This window comes from Chenopodium quinoa, unplaced genomic scaffold (assembly GCF_001683475.1).
Source record: "Chenopodium quinoa cultivar QQ74 unplaced genomic scaffold, ASM168347v1, whole genome shotgun sequence".
Lineage (NCBI taxonomy): Eukaryota > Viridiplantae > Streptophyta > Magnoliopsida > Caryophyllales > Amaranthaceae > Chenopodium > Chenopodium quinoa.
Window position 1 is genome coordinate 1932658 of NW_018742577.1, and position 22583 is coordinate 1955240.

Sequence of the window (22583 nt, forward strand, 5' to 3'; positions counted from 1 at the left end):
TTTTAATTACTTATTCATTTGTATTGAAATGGAATGAGTAAAGGAAGAGTTAAAGTCTTATAAGACAAGATTGTGGATATGAGGTGCCTTATGCATTTAAGGTGTTTATACACCGAGGTAGTTAAAGGATTCAATAATAAATGTTGTTTATCACTGATAAATTAAGAATTGAATTGGAAACTTGAATGATTTGAATGATTGATGTATGATTGGTTGTGTTGTTTGCATATGAGTCATCACCAAATTTAAACTGGTAAATCACGTAAAGTGCAAGAAGGATGAGCAATAAAACTCTAGATTTGTGCACATGTAGAGTAATGACAAACAAGGGTTGGGGTTCACGGGGTATTAGCCGTGTACTTTTCAGAGGCCGTCTGATCTACGAGTCTCTTGTTTTAAATTCTCTTAAAATTATAATGAGTTAGATGAGATCTCATACTAGCTATGGCCACGGAGTCGCGCCCGTCTGCCATTGGATGTTTATTAATGTCTTCCGAAAGGAGGCATAGGGTTTTCTTATTTAATGTTCCGGAATGGAGCACAGGGGGACAATCCGGTCTATTGCTTAATCCAATCAATTAATGAAGTGGTCAATGCTACTTAAATAAAAACTTTGTAATAAGTAACAATTGAATCATGTGTTCGAGTCAATGGTTATATTGAGTGTATGGAATGCTTGTTAGTATCATGCTAAGGCTCTTTACTGTGTTTCGTAGCTTGTATGTACTCAGCGTTGCTGATGATGTGCTTTTGTGTGTTTCTTTTGGTCATGGTCTTCGCCTTCAATGACCCTGTAATGATCTAATTCTTACACTTGTAATATTGGGGAGCATATTAATCACAGGTTTCTGCATAAACTGAACTTGCATCAGGGTGATGGGATTTGAGTGGAGCATTGGTTAATCATTTAGCTTATTTCATTTCATAAAATGATGTTATTTTGACTCTAACTCTGCTCGCTTCCTATTTTACTGGGTTTTGAATAAGGGCCGTTATGGTTCCAACTTGTAAGACTAAATTGAGTTTTGACTTTTAGTTTTGAAACTTATATTCTTTTATAAAACTAAGTTAGTTTTCCGCTGCTGATTTCTGATACTAGCCTTAACGTTTGAACACATGGCGGTAGCACGCCAGTAATTCTCTCACAGGTTATTAAAAGTATTTGCAGGTTAATAAAGGTTTTAAAGAGAGAATTATTGGGGTGTTACAAGAATAGAAAACTTGCTCACATCTTTTTTGAAATCTTTCCTTGTAGCAAACCTCTGTTCGACCTTCCATTGAAAAGTAGAAAAATCAGTGTTCTCACTAACTAAAACACTTCTTGAGCCCTTTCTCCTTTCCCCTAATTCTTCTTCACCACTCTCAATAAGACTATTTTGATCACCATCAGAATCCTCATATTCACTAAGACATTCAGTCCTGGTAGAGTTTTCAACCCTATATCTTAAAACAAAATTTTCATCATTTTGAGCACCAAGCTTACCTTCTGCAGCCTCTCTCTGGAGATGTTCTGCTAGTTGTGTCAGCTTATTAGTATTAGCTTTTTACTCTGTCCCTAGTAGTGAGGTATTCATCATCACTTGTTTCAATTTCTTCCCCACCTAAACCAACAAGATCATCAACAAACAACCCTTCTAAATCCTCTACCTCATCCTTAATATTTTCATCTAAATTCTCATATGCTAAATCCTCATAGCAAAAATCATCATCAAAATTCTCTAGCTTGCTTCATAATCAGGATCACTTAGCTCTTCTACTTCATTATTTTCAACAAGTAGCTCATTCCATGGAATTGGGCTATCTGGTCTTCTATCATACCAGTCATAATCATATGGGACTTGGGTGGAAGTTTGCTGCTGTGTAGATGTGTTACCTGGTTCAAAAGTGGCTTTTTCTGGGTGTAAGAATATGGTTTCTGGTTCAACAGTGGCTTTTTCTATGTGGATAAATGTCGTTTCAAGTTGAGGGGTGGATGTTTGTGGATGGGTGGGTATGGTTTTTGGTTAATATTCAGGGGTATTTGTAGTTGGTTTGCTAGAGTTTGTAGATGTGTGAAATTGGGAAGGTAGCTTTTGGTGAGTTGTTTGAGTCAAAGAAGCATCTTCTCTGCTCATAGGAGAATCTTTGTATATGGGTTGTTTTTGTTGTTTACTAGGGCTTTTTGTAAGTGGGGTGACAATATGTGTGGGTGGTCCCCTCTTAGGGGTCAATTTTTTAGCTTTTCTCTTGGATTGTGTTTTAATGACTTCATTTAATGGTTCTAACTCTAATGGCAAAAGTTCAGGCTCATCTACTCCATGTAAAACATACATATCAATGCATCTGTTTGCCACACCTATGTCAATCAAATCCCTTACCTCCGAGTTATTATACACCCTTCTAAACCCATTAGCTAATGACAGCCCTGGAACGAGGTAATACACACCTTCAATATGTGTATAACCACCACATTTTCTAACTAATTCCTCAAGCCAAAACCAACATAACTCATCAGGGTCAACTTCATATGTCTTCCCTTGCCCTCCCAAATACACTAAACTTGTAGAATCTTGCTTAAAGAACCCACCATGCCAGAACTTTAAGGTAATTTCATCATCCATTCCAGCAATCTATACACTAACCCCAATCCAAAAAAATTTATTATAAATAAAATTAAAATACGAATTTTAAATTTTAAAACTTATATTAACTACAATTACATATAATCCCACAAAAATACCAACATAATATGCAAGCATACAGTAAAAGGACCAAGCAATTTTAATTATAAATGAAATTCCACGAAATTTAAGGGTTTAAAGAGCATACCTTTAATGGAGCTTTGCCTTACACACCTCCAGCTGTCCAGACGCTGCCCCGTAGCCGTACCAAACTACCAATCTTCAGTAATGGCGCAATCAATGGTGCTTTTACTTTTTTTTTTCTTTCCTTTTTTTCTTCTTTTCGTATTGAATAAGTAGCAAGGAGTAATTAGACTCTTAGGAAGAATTATTAATTTTTTTTGGGTAGAGGAAGGTTGACATTCAACCCAAATGCCACGTGAGCAAGTTACCGGTCATAAACTCATTAGTGTAGAGGGTCAAATTAAAACTGATGGACCTTAAAGTTAGGATTATTATGAGTTAATTAAAAGGTGGGACTAATATAAGCAGACCACTAAAAGGTGGTATTATTTATGTCAATTTTTCAAAAAAAAAAAATTGTCAACCTCCCTTTAACTCGGAGCCTGTCATCATTCTTAAACCGAGTCGACCCAAAAACCCCTCCAAACTCGTAAAACTTCTAAAACCCTCTTATCTAAAACTTCAACACAACTTCTCAAATTAAAGCAACAAAAATGTTCATCACATTAACAGCACAATCTCAGTGTTATTCATTACAATTAAGCAACAATTATCCTCAATTTCACCTTCCAAATAAACCCCAATTTCAAAAAATCAAATTTTCAAAAAAATGGAGGTGCTCAACTTCTTCAAAGCAACCCCAACAACAGCAAAATCAACCCAAAAAAGGAGAAGAATCATCAACGAGTGAGAAACGAGTTGACCCAGTTGGGTTTTTAACTCGACTCGGCATTACCCACAAAGCTTTTTCTCAGTTCCTGCGTGAAAGGTATTGAATTTCCCATTATTAGCATTTTTTTTTCTCAATTTTACATGCAAATTTTGGTTTTTATGTAAATTTGAGATTATGGGTTATTGGAGATAATTTTATGTGTTGTAGGCACAAGGCTTATAAAAACCGTAAAGATGAAATATTTCAGCGGTTCATGAATCTCAAAGAATTGGCTTCTGGGTTAGTTTTTGTTTGATTAATTAACTTTAAAAAAGTTGGATTTTTTTATATTTTTTGGACAATGTACTATGGTGGAAATGTATATGTTTCTTATGTTATTTGTGTGTGTTTCTGTAGGTATGAATTGTTGGGTATGCATCGCCATCCGCAGCATCGTGTAGATTTCATGGAATGGGCTCCAGGTTTTTCTTAATGCACATTCTGTAAATATGTTACATACTTCCTCCGTTCGGGTTTTGTTGTCACGTTACTAGTTCAAATTAATGAATTATGCTTAGTTGTTACGATTGTTAATTTTGGATGTACTTTGTTGGCTCTTCACTTTTAAGATAACTAGCAATCTTATTTTCTCAATTGGTGAGTGGCACACTTTAAAAGGGAAAGCTTAACCTTTTGTGATCATGAAGGAAGCAGATGAAAATAGTGTTTTAGTTTCTCTTCAACTATCTACTAGGTTGCTCCAACTTATAATGATTGTTTAGAGCATGTTTAATTCACTGTTAAAAACAGAATCGGAATGAAATGGTATAAGGGGAAGGAATATAATCAAATGTAATCCATTCCAATAATGGTGATAAATGTGTTTAGTTCTTAATCTACCGTTAATAACTTTTTTTTTTTTTTTTTTTTTGTTTTGATTCATTGGCCCATTAAGCTTGTTTTTACAAAGGTTGCTCATATCATGTTGTCACATCATCTGACCACAGGTGCACGATATTGTGCTCTAGTTGGTGACTTCAATAATTGGTCTCCTATTGAGAATGCTGCTAGAGAAGGTCACCTCGGCCATGATGATTATGGGTACTGGTTTGTAATTCTTGATGATAAGTTGAGGGATGGAGAAGAGGCCGATGATCTTTATTTCCAGCAATACAATTATGTTGATGACTATGATAAAGGTGATACGGTTTCCATTGACGAAGCTTTCCAGAGAGCAAATGATGAGTATTGGGAACCAGGGGAGGACCGCTACCTCAATAATCGATATGAAGTAGCATCGAAATTGTATGAACAAATTTTTGGCCCTAATGGACCACAAACACTGGAGGAGCTGGAAGAATTACCAGATGCTGAAACTAGATATAAGGCTTACAGAGAACAGCATAAAGATAAACCTCCTGAGTTTTTTCGTTATGATGTGATTGATAGCGGAAAGGAATATGACATATATAATGTTGTGGATGATCCAATTTCTCGAGAGAAATTTCGTAACAAGAAGCCTCCTCTTGCTTATTGGTTTGAGACACGAAAAGGAAGAAAAGCTTGGATGAAGAAGTATAGTCCTTGTATTCCACACGGAAGCAAGTACAGGGTCTATTTCAACACTCCTGATGGAGCTTTGGAAAGGGTTCCAGCCTGGGCTACTTATGTTCTTCCAGGTGGATTAAATTCCTTCTTTTGATACCATCAGGTTTTATTCAGGTTTAAAATCAACCTTTTATTCCATGACTTTTCTCAAGAGTTCCCCTTGCTCAGAAAAGCAGCAGTTGGAACATTGTTTGTAGCCAATTTGTCATATATGCATGTGCTATCTTCTAAGTAAGGAAGACCTTCACAGACATTGCAGATACCCTTTATGTCTTCGATACTTACAAAAGATGCTTGATGACCTCTCTTGGACCTCTCTTCAAGATATTAGGCTGAGTACTTCTGCTGCCTCAACCTTACTTGAGATGGAATTTGAAGCCTTGTGCTCTGTGTTGTTTGTATGGTTTGTTCAGTATATAATTATAGATGAGTTTAAACATGAAACCTAGTAGTCCTGGCTGCTCTTTTTGGTCCTCTTCTTTGACATGGTTATATTAACGTAATGACATTGCCCTAGACTTGACTATCTAACATCCTGTTTCATTGCTACATTAAGATTTGTGATGCTACATAAGGTGATTTTGCGGAGGCATATAGTTTTTAACCTGATAAGTTCTGTTTATTTCATCAAAGTTTGAAACTCCGTCAATACCTTCATGATCATCATTTCCATTACTCATATCACTTGTGTGTAATCTAGTTTTCAAGACTTTGTTGGTATTTCCCCAAGCTTAATCCAATATTGACTTTGTCGGACACTGAGAATTGATTTCATTGGATTGGTGCACATGCTATAGATGTGGAGGGAGATCAACCTTGTGCTGTTCACTGGGAGCCGCCTCCTGAGAGCGCTCATAAGTGGAGAAACAAGCAGCCGACGGTCCCAAAATCCTTCCGCATTTATGAGTGCCATGTCGGAATCAGTGGGTTAGAGCCAATGATAACCTCCTTTAATGATTTTACTGAGAAGGTTCCACTCTTTGGATGATCTGTAGTATTGAGATAGAATATCTGTTTTCATCCCTTGATAAAATGTCTATGGCTCTTTTTATTGATTTTTCGTTTTTTCTGGTTTTAAAATTGCAGACCCTTCCTTTCATAAAGCAACTTGGGTACAATGCAGTCCAATTATTTGGTGTTATTGAGCACAAAGATTACTTCACAGCTGGTTATAGAGTGAGTTTAAACTTTTGTCTCCATTTTCATTGTCTTTTCTGTGAAAAAGAAGGGTCCAATTGACAAAATGATACATAAAACTATGTGTATTGCCGTATTGTACAATTTGGTATATAAGGTTACACTGTGATACTAAATAAACGGACACATATTGCCCTAATATTTAACCTTTTAAATTCTCCTATTGGCTCCTGATGGTTTTTTGTTGGCGAATCGAAAAAGCTTCGAAGGGTGGTCATTTACAAGATTCGTCACCTGAACTATGGTAGATACTTGATGAGGTCATTGCTTAAGTGGCTTTGCTATGCTTTGAACTTTTCTTGTTTTACTTTTTACGAATGGTGAATGGTCCCTTTTGACGATTCATGTTAGACAACCCAAATTATTTTTGGGACCAAGGCTTTGTTGTTCCTTTATTTTAAGCTTTTCTTACCTTTGTACCCCAAAAAAAAAAAAAAAAAAAATGAAAAAAAAAAGAACAAGGATGAAATCAAATCTTCTAATAAAAGTTAATCCCCCCTGTCCCTAATAGATTGCCCTAAACCCCGAATTCACTCTTATAAGAATCAAAGCAAGATTTAGTGCACATGGGTGGGGACAAGTATTGATGAGGAGAGAGATAAAGAGAACAAGTGGGGTTGCAAGTGGAAAATTTTACCAAATAAGGTATGGGGCAATCATTCAAGGCCATCCATTTTTAGTATATGGGGCAATCTTTAAGGATTGGAGGAAGTAGAAAACTACAAAAATAAGGGGTTGATGGGCACACCGCACACACTATATCTAGTAAGTTCCAGCCTGCGGGAACAATTTATGCCTATATGTTCCCGTGGCTATTTTTGACCTTTTGACTTTTATATACCAATATGTACCCAATTGAACTATATCTACCCAATTGTCCAATTAGCAACTTTTTGGTGCAGCAGGCCACACCACAGGGGTTAACCAAGTTATTCAGTCGGGGGTTACTCGAGTTACTCGTCCAGGGGTTACTTGAGGGGTTCAGATAGGGGTTACTCGAGGGGTTCACTCGGTCAAGTGTTGCTTGAGGGGTTACTCGGTTAGGGGTTACTCGAGTTACTCGGTCAAGGGTTACTCGAGTTACTCCGGTAGGGGTTACTCGAGTTACTCAGTTAGGGGTTACTCGAGTTACTCAGTTAGGGGTTACTCGAGTTACTTGGTCAGGGGTTATTTAAGGAGTTCAGTCAGGGGTTATTCAGGGGTAACTCAAAGGGTTAGTCGGTCAAGAGTAACTCAAGTAACCCTTGATTGAGTAACCCCAGCAAATCAGGTAACCCCCTGACCGAGTAACTCGAGTAACCCTGACGCACGATACAACATGCCGCATACAAAAAATTGTGTTGTCCAATACCCATGGATTCATATACCAATTTGTCAGTTTTGCCATAAAGAAGATGATTGAACATTGATTTAGAATTTCAGAGGAGCTCACGAGCATGTCTTGTTTGTCCCAGTTGATTTTGCTGTTGGGACTAGTGTATCACTAGCTGTGTGTTTCACATGCTTAACTCTTGAAAAAGTTGTCTATTTGCGTTTGCTTAATTGTTGGTGAGATTAATGTGGTGAACTCTTGTAAAATGATGCTTGAGCAGTTGAGCATAAATATGTATATGTGGGGTAAAAGTGCACAGCTACGAGATACCACATTTCACCTGTCCTTATATTTGCAGCCGTTTATGTGTGAGTTATGAAACCTGGACTTGCATATAGATACTTTGTTTATATGTATAATGGATTTTGTATCATGAAGCTATTAGAATGTGGAGTTACTCTTTAGATTAATGACAGTATTTAATGTTTAAAAAGGAAACCTCAACCCAAACGCCTTGTATCATTTCAAGTTCTATATGCCTCCTTTTCTCTTCGGAGGCAAATATATGAAAAAAAAAAAAAAACATTTTCAAAGTATGTTAATTCTTTTTTTTTTTTTTTTTTTTTAATTATTTGCAGTACTTTAGTAGCTTATTTGAATGTTGATACAGGTTACAAACATGTATGCTGTAAGCAGTCGTTATGGCACTCCAGAAGACTTCAAGCGCTTGATTGATGAAGCTCATGGTTGTTACCCATCTTCTATGATAGTATAAGACATAAGCAAAGAAGCAATTACTCTTTATAATACTCTATTCTGAAGAATTTGGGCGACTTTGATTTATTATCTTATAGACTATGGATTAAGTATATTTTCAAAGAGGTATACTCCACGCTATCAATCACTTATCCAATGTTTTTTGGGGTAAAATGGTCATTGGTCATGCAGAAGGAACCTCTTTGGAAATAAATTAGCCATCAACATATTACATACCTTAATATATATCATCAAGGTTAAAGATATCTCACTAAATATATACCAAACCTCAGGGTATTCTTGGTGAAAATCTCTTTTACTTGTTTATCTGGAGGGGATACTAAACGAAATGATTTTGGTCATATTTGTTCTTTGACAGGTCTAGGACTACTAGTATTTCTAGATATTGTTCATTCATATGCAGCAGCAGATGAGATGGTTGGATTATCACATTTTGATGGAACAAATGACTGCTACTTTCATACTGGTAATCTTATTACCGATACTTTCTGGTGTTCAGTGAATTTGTGATTCACTCTATGTCTCTGTCACTACCCAAACTTGAGTCCCTTGCCATACTTCATGCTTCCTAAGATGTCGCTCTTTATGGATATCTAGAAATTTATATGGCCAAAAAGCATAAAGAGAATCAAAGTACAAATCCAAAGTGCTTGTTTCCTTTGCCTTCATGTTATTAATTATGATTTTTTTTTAATTTTTTTTTATTAAAGTAATATTTCTGAAGTTAGTTTAACGTGCTTGTTTTGTGATTAGGGAAACGAGGACAGCACAAATATTGGGGAACTAGAATGTTCAAGTATGGTGATGTTGATGTGCTACAATATCTCCTTTCCAACCTGAATTGGTAGTGATTCAACTATTAAGTTCCATTGCTTTACTATTATCATCGATTTGTATCTTTTGCTTATTTGCTTGTTTGTCGGCTCATTTTTGTTAAAGTTATGATCTGTTAACATGATGGCATATGAAATTGATTGTTTTAAAATTGATGGTTTATTTGAGCAGGTGGGTTGAAGAGTATCAAATTGATGGTTTTCAGTTTCATTCGCTCTCTTCAATGATTTATACACACAATGGCTTTGCTAGTTTTACTGGTGAATTGGGGGAGTAAGTCTTCATAAATGTCTTCGTTGTCTTTGTTTAATGAATATATCATTGCCAAACATCTACGTTACTAATTCCAGCAAAACCCAAAAAGTAGACATGCGTTAAAAATTATGTTGATACTTCTTAATTCTTATATCTTGCTACAAAATTTAGCCTCTCAGTACCGCACTTTAAAATTGTTGATGCATTTTGTGGGGAAAAAAATAATTAAAAAGTTTGACTTATCAGTTATCATAATTTGAGAACGGGATTATCATTTTAACTGTAGCTATTCTGATGTTGCTTAATGAATTTCCACTATCCTCTAAAAAAAAAAAAAAAAAAAACATTTTACCGTTTACCTTTTCAGCAATTTTCTGTTGTTCTTATTTTCAAGCTGATATGTGCTATTTGCAAAGGTGGCAATTGTTTACTTAGACATACTTAGTGCTCTAAATGCATCATACCTGATTGAAATTTCGAAACATTGATATTGACTTGTAAAACTTGTTTAATTACAGATACTGCAATCAGTATGTAGACAGGGATGCCCTAATGTACCTCATCATGGCAAATGACATTCTGCATGTCCTGCATCCCAATATTATAACTATTGCAGAAGATGTAAGGCTATTGCTTTTGGATTGTCATTAAATGTTGACACTATTTTTTTTCTTCTCGTTCTTATCTACTATTTCATTGCTGCATGTACCCATGATCCTCTCCATCAATTACCTTCTCTCTAGTGCTATGTGCCCCTCTAAACCCAATTTCTTTATTTTATTCTTAACTCTTTCCATCCAAGTCATTTAAAGTCCTCCTTGACCTCTTCTAAGACTCTCATGATCACACCTCTCTACTTTCCTTACCTGTGCTTCTTCTGGTCTTCCTTTCACATGCCCAAACCAGTGTAGTCCGTTTTCCCTTAATTTACCTTCAATATCTGCAACTCCAACATTCCTTAAAGTTTTCAGACCCATATAACAATGCTGGTCTGATTGCCGTATGTAGATTTTTTCCTTTAATGTTAAGGGGTACTCTTGTCACACAATACCCTAGTTGCAACTCTCCATTTGGTCTACCTGGGTTTAATCTTGCTCTATATCTCCATTATTCTGTAAAATCAAACCAAGGTAATTAAATCACTCGCTCTTGGATAACTCACCATCCAAACTCCAAAGCTAATGCATCCCCGCTTGGCTCCCTGGTGGTGCTAAATTGACATCCCATCTACTACATTTTATACTGACTGAATCTGAACCTGTGGGATTTTATCGTTTTTTCTCCATTGCTCCAATCTAGCCCTTACCCCAACTTTAGTCATGTCCACCAGTACAATGTCATCTGCAAAGAGCATAAACCATGGTACCTCATCCTGAATAGCCCTTGTTACTTTGTTCAAATTTGCTGCAAAGAGAAAATGACTTAATGTAGGCTCTTGATAGAGTCCAGTTGTAGCTACAACACAAATCTTAACATCTGTTTTCACGTCTATCCTTTCTTGGTACATATCCTTGATTTAGTCAATATATTTTGGAGGAATTCCTTTCTTGGCTATTGCCCACTAAAGCACTTCTCTTGGCACTTTGTCATAATCTTTCTCCAGATCAATGAAATCATATTCACGTCCTTCTTTTTTGCCCTGTTGTGCTCCATCGTTTGCTTTATCAAATCAATCTTTTCCAAGGTTGAACACGCTGGCACAAACCCAAACTGGTTCTCTAAAATTTCCGAAATACTTGTACATCTCCTCAATCTATGCTGCATGTATATACCATTAAATTAACCTAGTCAGCTGAGTTATGAGATATGTTAAAGCTTTAGTCGATTTCATAAACTTGTAACTGTGGCTGTTGTACTTCAATTCTAAAATCAGTTTTGCTATATTGTTCAGGCGACATATTATCCTGGATTGTGTGAGCCCACTTCACAAGGTGGACTAGGATTTGATTACTATGTTAATCTTTCTGCATCTGAGATGTGGCTGGACTTTCTTGAGAATGTCCCTGATGACAAATGGAGCATGAGTAAGGTTAGTACAACTTGATAATTAGATTTAGCCATTATAATTTAAATTTATATGATCAGTAATTCAGACTACAAATTTTCATCTTGCAAAACATGTCTATATGCTGCAGATTGTGACAACACTGATGGGTAGCAAATTGCATGCTGATAAGATGCTTCTATATGCTGAAAATCACAATCAGGTGATCAGTTTCTCTCTATTCATCAAAATTGTATGCTTGAAGTTTGAATTCTGACAAAAATCTGTCAAAACTCAGGTTTTGTGGAAAATGTCACTCTCATATTTCTTCTTTCTTGTTCAGTCCATATCTGGAGGGAAGTCTTTTGCAGAGATATTATTTGGTAATATTGAAGAACAGTCACTAGAATCAACAGACTTGTTTCTAAGAGGAACATCATTACACAAAGTATGCCTTTAAGCTCCCCTTTCCTGATCCAAATTCTAACTGATGTTGTTCTTGAGAGAATAAAGATGTGTTATTCATCATATTTTCGCAATTGCTTCTCCTCATCAAGCTTTTGTTATATTGTGTTTTATATGTTCCTTCAGTTTTGATGTTATTGTGTATTTGTGTTAATTTAGTATAAGAATGTTTGATAAGTTTACCTTGAGAAACTTGTATTTTTCCTGCCTCAGCTTATCAGACTGATTACCTTTACTATCGGTGGCCGTGCTTATCTCAATTTCATGGGCAATGAATTTGGGCATCCCAAGGTGACATATGTGTCTCTTACTATTGTTGAAAATGCATTGCAAAATTTGCATCTTCTCATGTTGTATGGCCTTTCCTCTTATTAGAGAGTTGAGTTTCCAATGGCTAGCAACGACTTCTCAATGGAATCAGCAAACCGACGTTGGGATTTGTTGCCAGAGCAAGGCATTCACTGTGATTTATTTGCCTTTGACCAGGTCTTATTCTATCCCTACAGTTTTGCTGCTATATGTGCATTTGTTCTCATAGTAACAATAGCTTCTTACTTTGTTCCTCTTTTCCTTTCCACCACCCCTCTTAAAATTGGGAGGAAACGTTGTGGAAAGTTGATATTTTTAACATGGAGAGGTTAACATGAGATACTGAGTCCAACATGCCTTTCTTTTGTAGGACATGATGAAGATGGATCAAAGAGAAAGGGTCCTTTCAAGAGGCTTACCAAACGTTCACCATGTGAATGATGATTCAATGGTATGTATGGTAATAAAATTCCAAGTTCCAACTATCATATGCAGAAAATGATTCTTGTTTCATTTTTGTTGCAGTATGCCTGTTCTTGTTTTATCTAGAAATCCATATTCCTGAACTAAAACTATGTATTTTTTTTCCATTAAAGGAGTATTTGAACTTGATAGAGTTCATTGACCCTTTGCAAATCAAAACCTCAGGCATTTTGTGGGTTTGGAAACATATGAATGTCTTTTCTGTAGAAATATTGCATTTTGTTGGGAATTCCTGTTGGAGAGCTACTGCGCTTGCATTTTCTTCCATGGGAGTTTGACACTCTTTTCAAGTTTTTGTATCTAGATAATTGTTCATGGCTACTGAAGTTCATATGATAGAGAAACTTCTTACATGGGCACATAGTATTTCTATTGCTTTTTACTGGCTTTTATTTTGTAAGAAGTTACTTTAGTACTGGCCTGCCAATAGGAAAATAAGGAAACTGGAAGTTTTTCATGAAGTTGGAGGTCTCTTGCACTCCATCAGTGTGAACAACACAATTAATCTATACGAGTTTCCTCTTGCTTTACAGGTAATTTCTTACATGAGAGGACCTCTTTTGTTCATATTTAACTTTCATCCGACTAATTCATACGAGAGATATTATGTTGGAGTTGAAGAGGCAGGGGAATATCAAGTAAGTCTGGATCCCTTTATGATCTCCTGGTTTCTCATATGTTTAGAAAGTCATTTCTGCTGTTGCTACTAAAGATACTTTACCTTATAAGCTGTTCTGTGTTTGTTGTCCTGTCTATGTAATATACTTGTAATGAATGTCTAGACTGCCTTTTCCTATAACTTATTCATTCTAGCATTATTTGTTGTCTAAGATAATATGTTGGCCATGTTGTACTGTATTGATGTTTTCTGTCAACAGCATTAATCAGTACTCCCCTGCATTCCATGAGTTAATTTTAGGAAATAGCAGATATTCAAGAGACAGATAATTTGAGTAATAAGGAAAAAAGTATGTAAAGAGGAGACAAAAATTTAAAACAGCAAGTTAACATAAAAATGGGATGATGTATTTGACTTATTTCAGTTAAGCTCGTTTTGATCTTGATTTTAGCTTTAAAATTGCAAGGATGCAGCACCTTAGAAATTTTAAAATGTTAACTGCCTTATCATCATCAGACTTTGGTTTAACTCTAATCTTTCTGAGAATAACATGGATCTTGAATAATTACTGAACTGGCAAATATGGCATCAAACAAACCTGGAGAATTATATTACTGATCACTATGTACACAATAGATTAATCATTAATTGCCGTCTATGTTACTAAAACAAAGCTACTCGTGTTGGACATGAGATGTGCAGAGATTTTAGGCTCAATCCTTTAACAAAAAATTACCAATTACTCCAATATGAAGTGTCAAGTACGCATACCCATGTGTCAATGTTAGTCTGTTATTGGTACTTGAGGTGAATGAAGGGTGCAATTATCTACTTCGTTTTTTTTAATTGCACCATTTGTCATTTCACGCTTGCCAATGCAATACTTTAACTATTAATATCTTTAATTATACTAAAGTAAAAATTATAAAAAGTTGATATAGTAGATATCAAGGCGAAATTAACTAGATCCCAACACGACTATGCTTTTCCTTATAGATAAATCACAAAAGATGGTCAACAGAGATTGTGTGAATAGTGTTAAAGTCCAAATGGTGCAATAAAAGGAGGAAGTATATGGCTATATATCCATTTTTTGCCATTCCAAAAGAAGCTTTAGGTTACATACTACGTATGCAATGTTAATCTTTTCTGCTCAGCCTATTTCAAGTTGTGCTAAATTGTTATTTGCTAGTCTTTGACTCTATGTTGGGTTTGGGCCAATTGAGTTTTATTTATGAAGACAATGGAGTTGCAATCCTTGTACTGAAAATCCTGGGTAGGATTGTCTCACGTCACAGTATTCTTAATATGAGAGTTTATTGCTAAAAAAATGTATAAAAGTCATCTCAACTGGCTATCGATCACCATTAGACACTAAAGTCTTTGATAGAGACATCCACAGCATCTTTGAATTTCTTCATTAATATCATTTCATATTTTTCACCGTTCACGTGTGAAATTGTCTCTTAAGAGTTTTTGTGTTGATGAAAAGCGATATGAAAGATCATAAGCGCGTATTCACTTCTAACTTTATAAGGACCTTATGCCTTAAGTTGATGTTACAGATTGTGCTAAATACTGATGAGAAGAAATATGGTGGAAGAGATATTGTCAACCGTGAGCAATATCTGCAGAGAAGCATCAGGAAGAGGTTAGCATGTTTTTTCTTTTAAAAAGTGTTTTTCTTAAACTCTGTACTTTCCCTACATATTATGGTTTACTGCCGTAATTAATCCTCCTTGAACTGAATCTGTCCTGCTTATGCAGAATTGATGGTCTCCAGGACTGTCTACAAGTGCCATTGCCTAGTAGAACTGCTCAGGTATGTAACCTTTTTTTTTTTTCTAGATAAAAAAAATAAAATAATTGGCGGTGGATTTCTTCTTATAAATTATAAAGAGTGCTTGATTTTTAATATGGGGTAGTTATTTATGAAACTGAAGGACATAATTCATTGTTATTGTAGTCACGAAGGGGAATTTTGGGCAATTAGCTTACTTTTACTTCTCCATGATATATTGTACAGAAGATTTACATCCTTCTGTATAAGAGTGCATGATCATCTAGATGTTGATACTTCTTGATTTCATTCCCATGGATATTAAATTGCAATATGGGTTTGCAATGAATTGCAGGTCTACAAATTGTCAAGAATATTGAGGACATGATTTTTTAACGGATAGAGGAATGCAGCTTTGCAGACTTATCTAGCCTGGACCTTGTACTGTTGTGAGTTACGACTATGCTAACTGATACTGGTAGCAAGTGATAGACTAAACCTGAATGACAATAGTTCAAGAATCAACTTGCTTTTGGCAAAGAATGATGTACACACTATCAAAAAATTATGGCAACGCATCTCAAAGTGGGCAATCTTGTACATATGAAGCGTGATTACTGCTCTCAGTCCTGCCTGCGGGAGGTTTATCTGTGATGCAGTTCCAGTGACCTCAAGTCCTCAGTTGGAGCATTGCGTATGGTGTTGTATACATCTGATATTCTGGCTACAGAAAACGATGTCATGCCAAACGAAGGGTTATGGAGACAAATTGGATGTTTATTACTTAGCCCGCTTTAGCATAGGTAGGACAATTTGTACGCTGAAAGCCTGGAGGGTATCTACTCAAAACTGTCATCAAAAGTACGACTAATATGGTCGTTGTGGGTGCCATGCTTTATAAACTTACAATGTAAATTTGTAATATTACATATACACTTCGTAAATGGTAGTCAAGTATTGTTAATAGCAAGTTAAGGGTTTTTTTTTTTTTTTACCCAAAATTATAAGAGTTATGTTAAAACAACAAAATAAGGTTTACAACGATGATCTAATGGGGTTACCGTGACAAATGAGCTGAAGGGTTACCGCAATGGATAAATGTGATAACTTTTATAAACTAGTGGAATTACTCTGTTAATAGTCAATTTAAAATAATAGGGGTAACTCAAATGGACGAATAGAGTTACTTAGTTTTTAATTAATTGATTAATTACTCGAGTGGACAAATAGTTACTTAGGTTTTCATTAATTGATTTACTTGTATAATAAATTGGGGTAACTCTAATAAGTGGATTTTCCACTTGATGTTTTTAGTTCTCTTTGTATTTTTTTCTCTCTATGTTACTCTTTCTACCCCTTTTCTAGTTCATTTTTAGTTTGTAGTATTTCCTTAACCTTGTACGAGTAGAATTTTGGTCTCTTTTTGGCGCTCTTGTAGTCCCCTTTTGTTGGCTTAACTATATTGCAGGTTTGATGACCAAAGAATGTAATTTAAACCAACACTTAGCAAAAGAAGGCTTGAAACTTGAGATTTTCTTCTAGTAGCAATGGCGGAGCCTTTCCTCTCTACTGGCATAGCCTCTCCGTTGTCACTGCCTCTCCTTTGCACGTGAGAGGTCTCTCTTGATCCTTGTTGAAGAAATTGGACCCTTTGGCAGATGATCCTCCCCCTCCACTCCCAAAGTGCCTAATCCGCTAACTCGGGTCGAGAGGATCTGTGAGAGGTTTCTGCCCGATATGACCTTTCTCCTTATATATATAAAAAAAAAACACTCATATAGTCTTATGGGCAGATAAGGTTACTCATGCCATCATACGAAGTATAAATAATTGAGGTTACTCATATTCATGAATAGTAATTATCTTATTTAAACAAATTGGACCACTGGACTAGCTACACAAGACTTACTGTTATTTAGTAGATTCATCATTTTTTAAAATTGTTACAAGATTACATTACATAAAATATATTTATGATTTGGAGGAATAAAATATGTTGTATTATCCTATGGATATAGATAATAGAGATTCTTAACAATTTGCCTACATTTATTCAAAAAAAAAAAAAAAGAATTCCTAAAATTGTTTTAGTATAATCTATAGATATATATTAAAGATTTTTAACTAATAAAAATACATCACTTGATATATCTCCAATGTCTGCGAACCAAGCTCCTCCAAACCCCCCTCAAATGGTTGATCAATTGATCAGATCTAATAAAAACCAAAAAGAAAAATCACACAATACATTTTTGGTCAGGGCTCTGCTAATAGGGATAACTCCATGGAATGTGTCAATGGAGGAAATGGATCTGATGACTCCCCTGTGTCTGGGGGTCAGAACTTTCAGAATTTTCAAGCTAATCCTAAAGGCGCTGCTGCAACTCCGAGGTCCTTTCGGGACTTGTTAAGAGACACTCAAATAGCCAACCAGAGTGCTAATGAGGTTTGTGCTAATGAGGTTTGTATTGAGTTGGATGATGAGGAAGAAGTCTCGGATGATGATGAAGCACCAGAAGGTATAGTGGACTCTGAGCGATGCCCTGTAATTCTGCTAACAAAAGAGGAGAAGAAAGCAATGCGAAGGCCTTGGCGGAACACTCTTATAATAAGAATGTTCGATGGAAGCCTTGGATACATGGGTTTGATGAAAAAACTCAAGAGAAAATGGCAATTAAAAGGAGATATGAACCTCACTGACATTGGTTCTAAATATTTCATTGCAAGGTTTTCCAATGCAGATGATTACAATTATGTCTTGACCCAAGGTCCTTGGCTAATTGATGACAAATATCTCACAATTAGGAAATGGACGCCAAATTTCATCCCTAAGGAGGCATCTATCAGTGTTTTGACTGTTTGGGTTAGAATACCGAATCTGAGTGTTGAGTATTTTGACAAGGAATTTTTGAAAAAAATTGGTTCTAAGATTGGGAAGGTAGTCCGAGTGGATAAATCCACAGCTTCTGCTGAGAGAGGTCACTTCACTCGGCTGAGTGTAGAAATCGACCTTGCCAAACCTTTACTAGCAAAGTTCTGGCTAAAAGGAAAGATATGGAGAATTCAATACGAAGGAATAAAGATGGTTTGCTACAAGTGTGTAAGAATGGGTCATGATGCAGATCAATGTGCACCTACCACTTCGATTGACAACATGGTGGTGGATGAGGGGAACAAGCAGCTTGACAATACTGCCTGTGAAGTGCCTGCCCCCCCTCCAGTGATTAGACCGGAGGAAAAAGATGAGTATGGTGATTGGATGTTAGTCAAGAAGCCTGGCCGGAGAAAAATTTCCAAACCGGATAAAGCAGGGCAAAACACTAGCAAGGGTATCAATGGAATTTCAATGGAGCAAGGTCAACGCAAAGATACTGCAACCGAGAATAATGGCAAGATTAGTGGAGGATCTCGGTTTACAGCGCTCAATGTGGAGGTCTCTCAAGAAGATATAGAAAGAGCAAATAATAAGGAAGTTGTTAACAATAATGAGATTAAGAATCCGGATGATGAATTCTCTGAAAAAAGATCTCCAACTCAGCAAGATAAGTATATGGCAACTACCAATCTAGGGGATAATTCTCAAAATCCACTAGAGAATATACAAAATAATTTATCTTTAACTTATGGAAAAGATATTTTTAATCAACAAAAAAATCCTTCGGTTAACAAAAATAAAAACAAAAAAGATTCCCAGAATGCTAGCAAGTCAAAAGAACTTCCTTATTCCCCTTTGACTCCTATTACCAACTTGAAGGTGAATAAACAAGTAACCCATAAGCTTATTAGCCTCGGCAAAGAAAACCAACAGCCTAGTATCGCGTCCTACAAAAAACAAATCCCTGAAGAAGCAACCCAAGAAGAACCACAAGAAGTTGTTAATGATGCAGCACCAAAGTCCACCACTAATGCTTCCCCCAATGCCGAATGTGATCAAATTATCAATTCCCCCGGAGAAGACACTATGTGTTGGACAACCAATGGAGATGCCCTATTTGGGCATAGCAAACCCCCTGATACATGTGATGGAGGTGAACATCGAGTCTTGGGAGGAACCAAGCCCGGAACCGATGGAACAAGTATGGACCTTGAAGGTGCCAGTTGAAGTTAACAGGGTTCTAAACCTTATTCGAGGTGCTTATGTAAGTTCCCTAAATAATATTCCTATGTCTATAGAAGATAGCATTCCTAATCTAGCTCCTAATAGCTCTCCCATAACTTGTATGGTATGGAACGTACAAGGGGCAGGTAGTAAAGAATTTATCTATGCTTTGAAAGAAGTAATAAAGGTTAATAAGCCTAATGTTTTCGCTTTGGTTGAAACTCATATGGGGGGACAACAAGCGGAAAAAATAGCCTCAATTCTTGGTTATACAGGGCATACGAGAGTGGATGCTCATGGTTTTAGTGGTGGAATATGGGTATACTGGAAATCAGAACTAGTATCAGTTGAGCCTATAGTTAAACATAGACAATATATTACAATGGATATTAAAAGAGTGGTGAGACCCCATGGTACTTCACTGCGGTTTATGCTAGTCCGGACCCGACCAAACGTAATGAATTATGGCAAGAATTACAAAATTTTGCTAATCAACATAGTAAACCCTGGCTATTAGTAGGGGATTTTAATGAGACCCGTTTTGCTTGGGAGAGAAGCTCGAGCTGCCATGAGACTACACGTAGAATGGCTCTTTTCAATGAATGGGTTCAAGATATGGAGTTGTTAGAAGTGGAGTTCAACGACCCTTCCCATACGTGGGCTAGGGGGAATTCTATTTCAACTAGAACAAATGCAAGGCTTGATAGGGCTTTGTGTAATGGTGAATGGAGCCTTAAATTTGCAAATGCTGCCTCAAAGAACCTTCCTGCTGTAAGGTCTGATCACTGCCCGGTTTTGATATCCCCTAATGGTTTTTCTCCTATCTCGAATATAAACAAACCATTTAGATTCCAGGCTGCTTCGATGACACACGAAAAATTTCGAGAATTTATCGAAGAGAAGTGGGATAAGGATGCGCCTTTGATCCCCCATTTACAAAAAATAGCAGCAGAGCTCCAAGACTGGAATCAGTCAGTCTTCCACAACATATTCAGAAAGAAACGCATCCTCCTTGCTCGAATAGCAGGGGTACAGAAATCCCTCTCTGAACAGAAATCAAGAGATATGATCAAACTGGAAGCAAAGCTGAGAAAAGAATTAGATGAGGTTCTTGAGCAGGAGGAACTGTTATGGTACCAAAAATCAAGGGTCGACTGGCTGCGAGAAGGGGATAAAAATACTACCTTTTTCCACCTAAGTACTATCACTCGGAGATGGAGAAATAAGATCAATGCAATCAAGGAAAAACCTGATGATGACTGGATTCATGATAAGGATAAAATTCAAAATACAATTGTGAATTATTTCCAACATTTGTTTAAGGCCGAGGGTGAACTTGAACATGGTATTCTTCCAACTGATATTTTCCCAGAGTTTACTACTAGGGACTGGAATGCTCTATCTCGTCCTTTTACTCGGTGTGAAATAGACAAAGTCATTGAAGAGATGGGGGCACTCAAGGCCCCCGGACCCGATGGTTTTCAAGTACTTTTCTTTCGTAAGCATTGGGATCTTGTTGCAAATAATGTTTATGAAGTCGCACTCAAAGTCTTAGCAGGCAAAGGCCTTCCTGATAATATTAACGACACCTTTATTGTCCTTATTCCTAAGGTGGATGCCCCAGAGCTTCCTTCTCAATTCCGGCCGATTAGTCTATGCAATGTTATTTACAAAATCATTACAAAGGCTATTGTCAACCGAATTAAACCAATGATGCCTCACCTTACTTCCTGTACCCAAACAAGCTTTGTCCCCGGAAGACAAATTACGGACAATATAGTGATTGTCCAAGAGAATTTGCACACAATGAAGAATAAACAAGGTGCTACTGGTTTAATGGCAATAAAAATAGATTTCGAGAAGGCGTATGACAGGCTGCGTTGGGAGTTTATTCATGATACCCTACTCGAAATCAAATTCCCTCCGGTGATAATTGAAGTAATAATGGAATGCATCACTACCTCGTCAATGAAAGTCTTATGGAACGGGGAACCCACGCAATCTTTCAATCCGGGAAGAGGTGTTCGCCAAGGGGATCCCTTGTCTCCATACATTTTTGTTCTTTGTATGGAGAGACTTAACCATGTCATCGAAGACTCAATCATAAAAAATGAATGGCGGACGATCCGAGCAAGCAGAAATGGTCCTAAATTGTCTAATCTGTGCTTCGCAGATGATATTATATTATTCGCGGAGGCAAGCATCGATCAAGCTAAAATTATTCAAAAATGCTTGACTAGTTTCTGTGCAACATCTGGGCAGAAGGTCAGTAATTCCAAGTCTCGTGTCTTCTTTTCTCAAAATATGGATGATGCCTTTAAGTCAGCTGTCTCAAATGCCTTGCAAATGGAATTGACAGAAGACTTGGGCATGTATCTAGGCATGCCCACCATTACAAGCAGAATAACCAGGGACACTTTTTGCCTATCTGTGTGAGAAGGTGGATAGGCGTTTGTCGGGTTGGAAGTCGAAGTACTTGTCTTTAGCTGGTCGTATTACCTTGGCCAAATCATCAATCTCGCCCATTAGCTCGTATGCTATGCAATCGGCAAAAATCCCGAGAACCATATGTGATGAACTTGATAAAAAGATGCGTCGTTTTATTTAGGGTGGTAACGAGGAAAAAAGAAAAATTCACCTGATTTCGTGGGAGACTTTGCAACTCTCCAAAGAGAAAGGTGGACTAGGAATGAGGTCTGCGAGGGATGCAAATTCAGCATTCCTCACAAAATTGGGATGGCGTCTTCTCACCGAACCACACTCTTTATGGTCTAGTGTTGTTCGTGCTAAGTATTGTAAGGGGAGGTGTGACCTCGATATGTTTGAATCCAAGGCTAACATGTCAAATGTTTGGCGTGGAATCACTGAAAATGCAAAAATCATAAATAAGGGAGCTCGGGTAGCTGTTGGAAATGGTGTTCGTACTCTTTTTTGGGATCACCCTTGGGCAACCTCGAGGCCTCTTCGTGATCTTGTGATAAATACAATCCCTCAAGAGATAGATGGGGCAACGGTTGAAGAGATGTGGGACTCTATCAATGGATGGAAATGGGATATCTTTGCGGATTTACTTCCTGAGAACTGCATCAAGGAGATTCTAGCTCATCAAGTACGAGATGACCCCTCGATAGGTGACCTTTTGTATTGGGGGGGGGGGAAGCTTAAAAGGCAGATTTACAATTAAATCAGCTATAAAAATAATTCGTGGAGATGATGATGCCCCTGCTGATGGTAGCTGGGAGTATAAAAATAAAAATACATCACTTGCATTTTTTTATTCAATTAAAACAATTTTCCTAATATTATGTGCCTGACATTTATTTTGACAAAGGGATTATTATTAATATGAATCTAGCTGTACAATAT

At 36.8% G+C, this 22583-nt stretch overlaps 2 protein-coding genes across 2 annotated transcripts; both read left to right on the plus strand.

Moving 5' to 3' along the window:
* Positions 1-3283: 3283 nt before the first annotated feature.
* Positions 3284-16106, plus strand: LOC110720925 (1,4-alpha-glucan-branching enzyme 3, chloroplastic/amyloplastic-like). Its single transcript, XM_021900015.1, has 21 exons — positions 3284-3612; positions 3724-3795; positions 3913-3977; positions 4503-5174; positions 5901-6073; positions 6190-6279; positions 8283-8358; positions 8748-8855; positions 9143-9233; positions 9395-9496; positions 9997-10099; positions 11370-11507; positions 11614-11685; positions 11806-11910; positions 12141-12218; positions 12303-12413; positions 12607-12687; positions 13253-13357; positions 14904-14989; positions 15106-15160; positions 15474-16106. Exons 1-21 carry the CDS (start codon positions 3338-3340, stop codon positions 15504-15506), a joined length of 2691 nt encoding a protein of 896 aa, XP_021755707.1. The 5' UTR covers positions 3284-3337; the 3' UTR covers positions 15507-16106.
* Positions 16107-17402: 1296 nt separating this feature from the next.
* On the plus strand, positions 17403-19734 carry LOC110720702. Its single transcript, XM_021899753.1, has 3 exons — positions 17403-18671; positions 18873-19194; positions 19292-19734. Exons 1-3 carry the CDS (start codon positions 17403-17405, stop codon positions 19732-19734), a joined length of 2034 nt encoding a protein of 677 aa, XP_021755445.1.
* The last annotated feature ends 2849 nt before the right edge of the window (positions 19735-22583 follow it).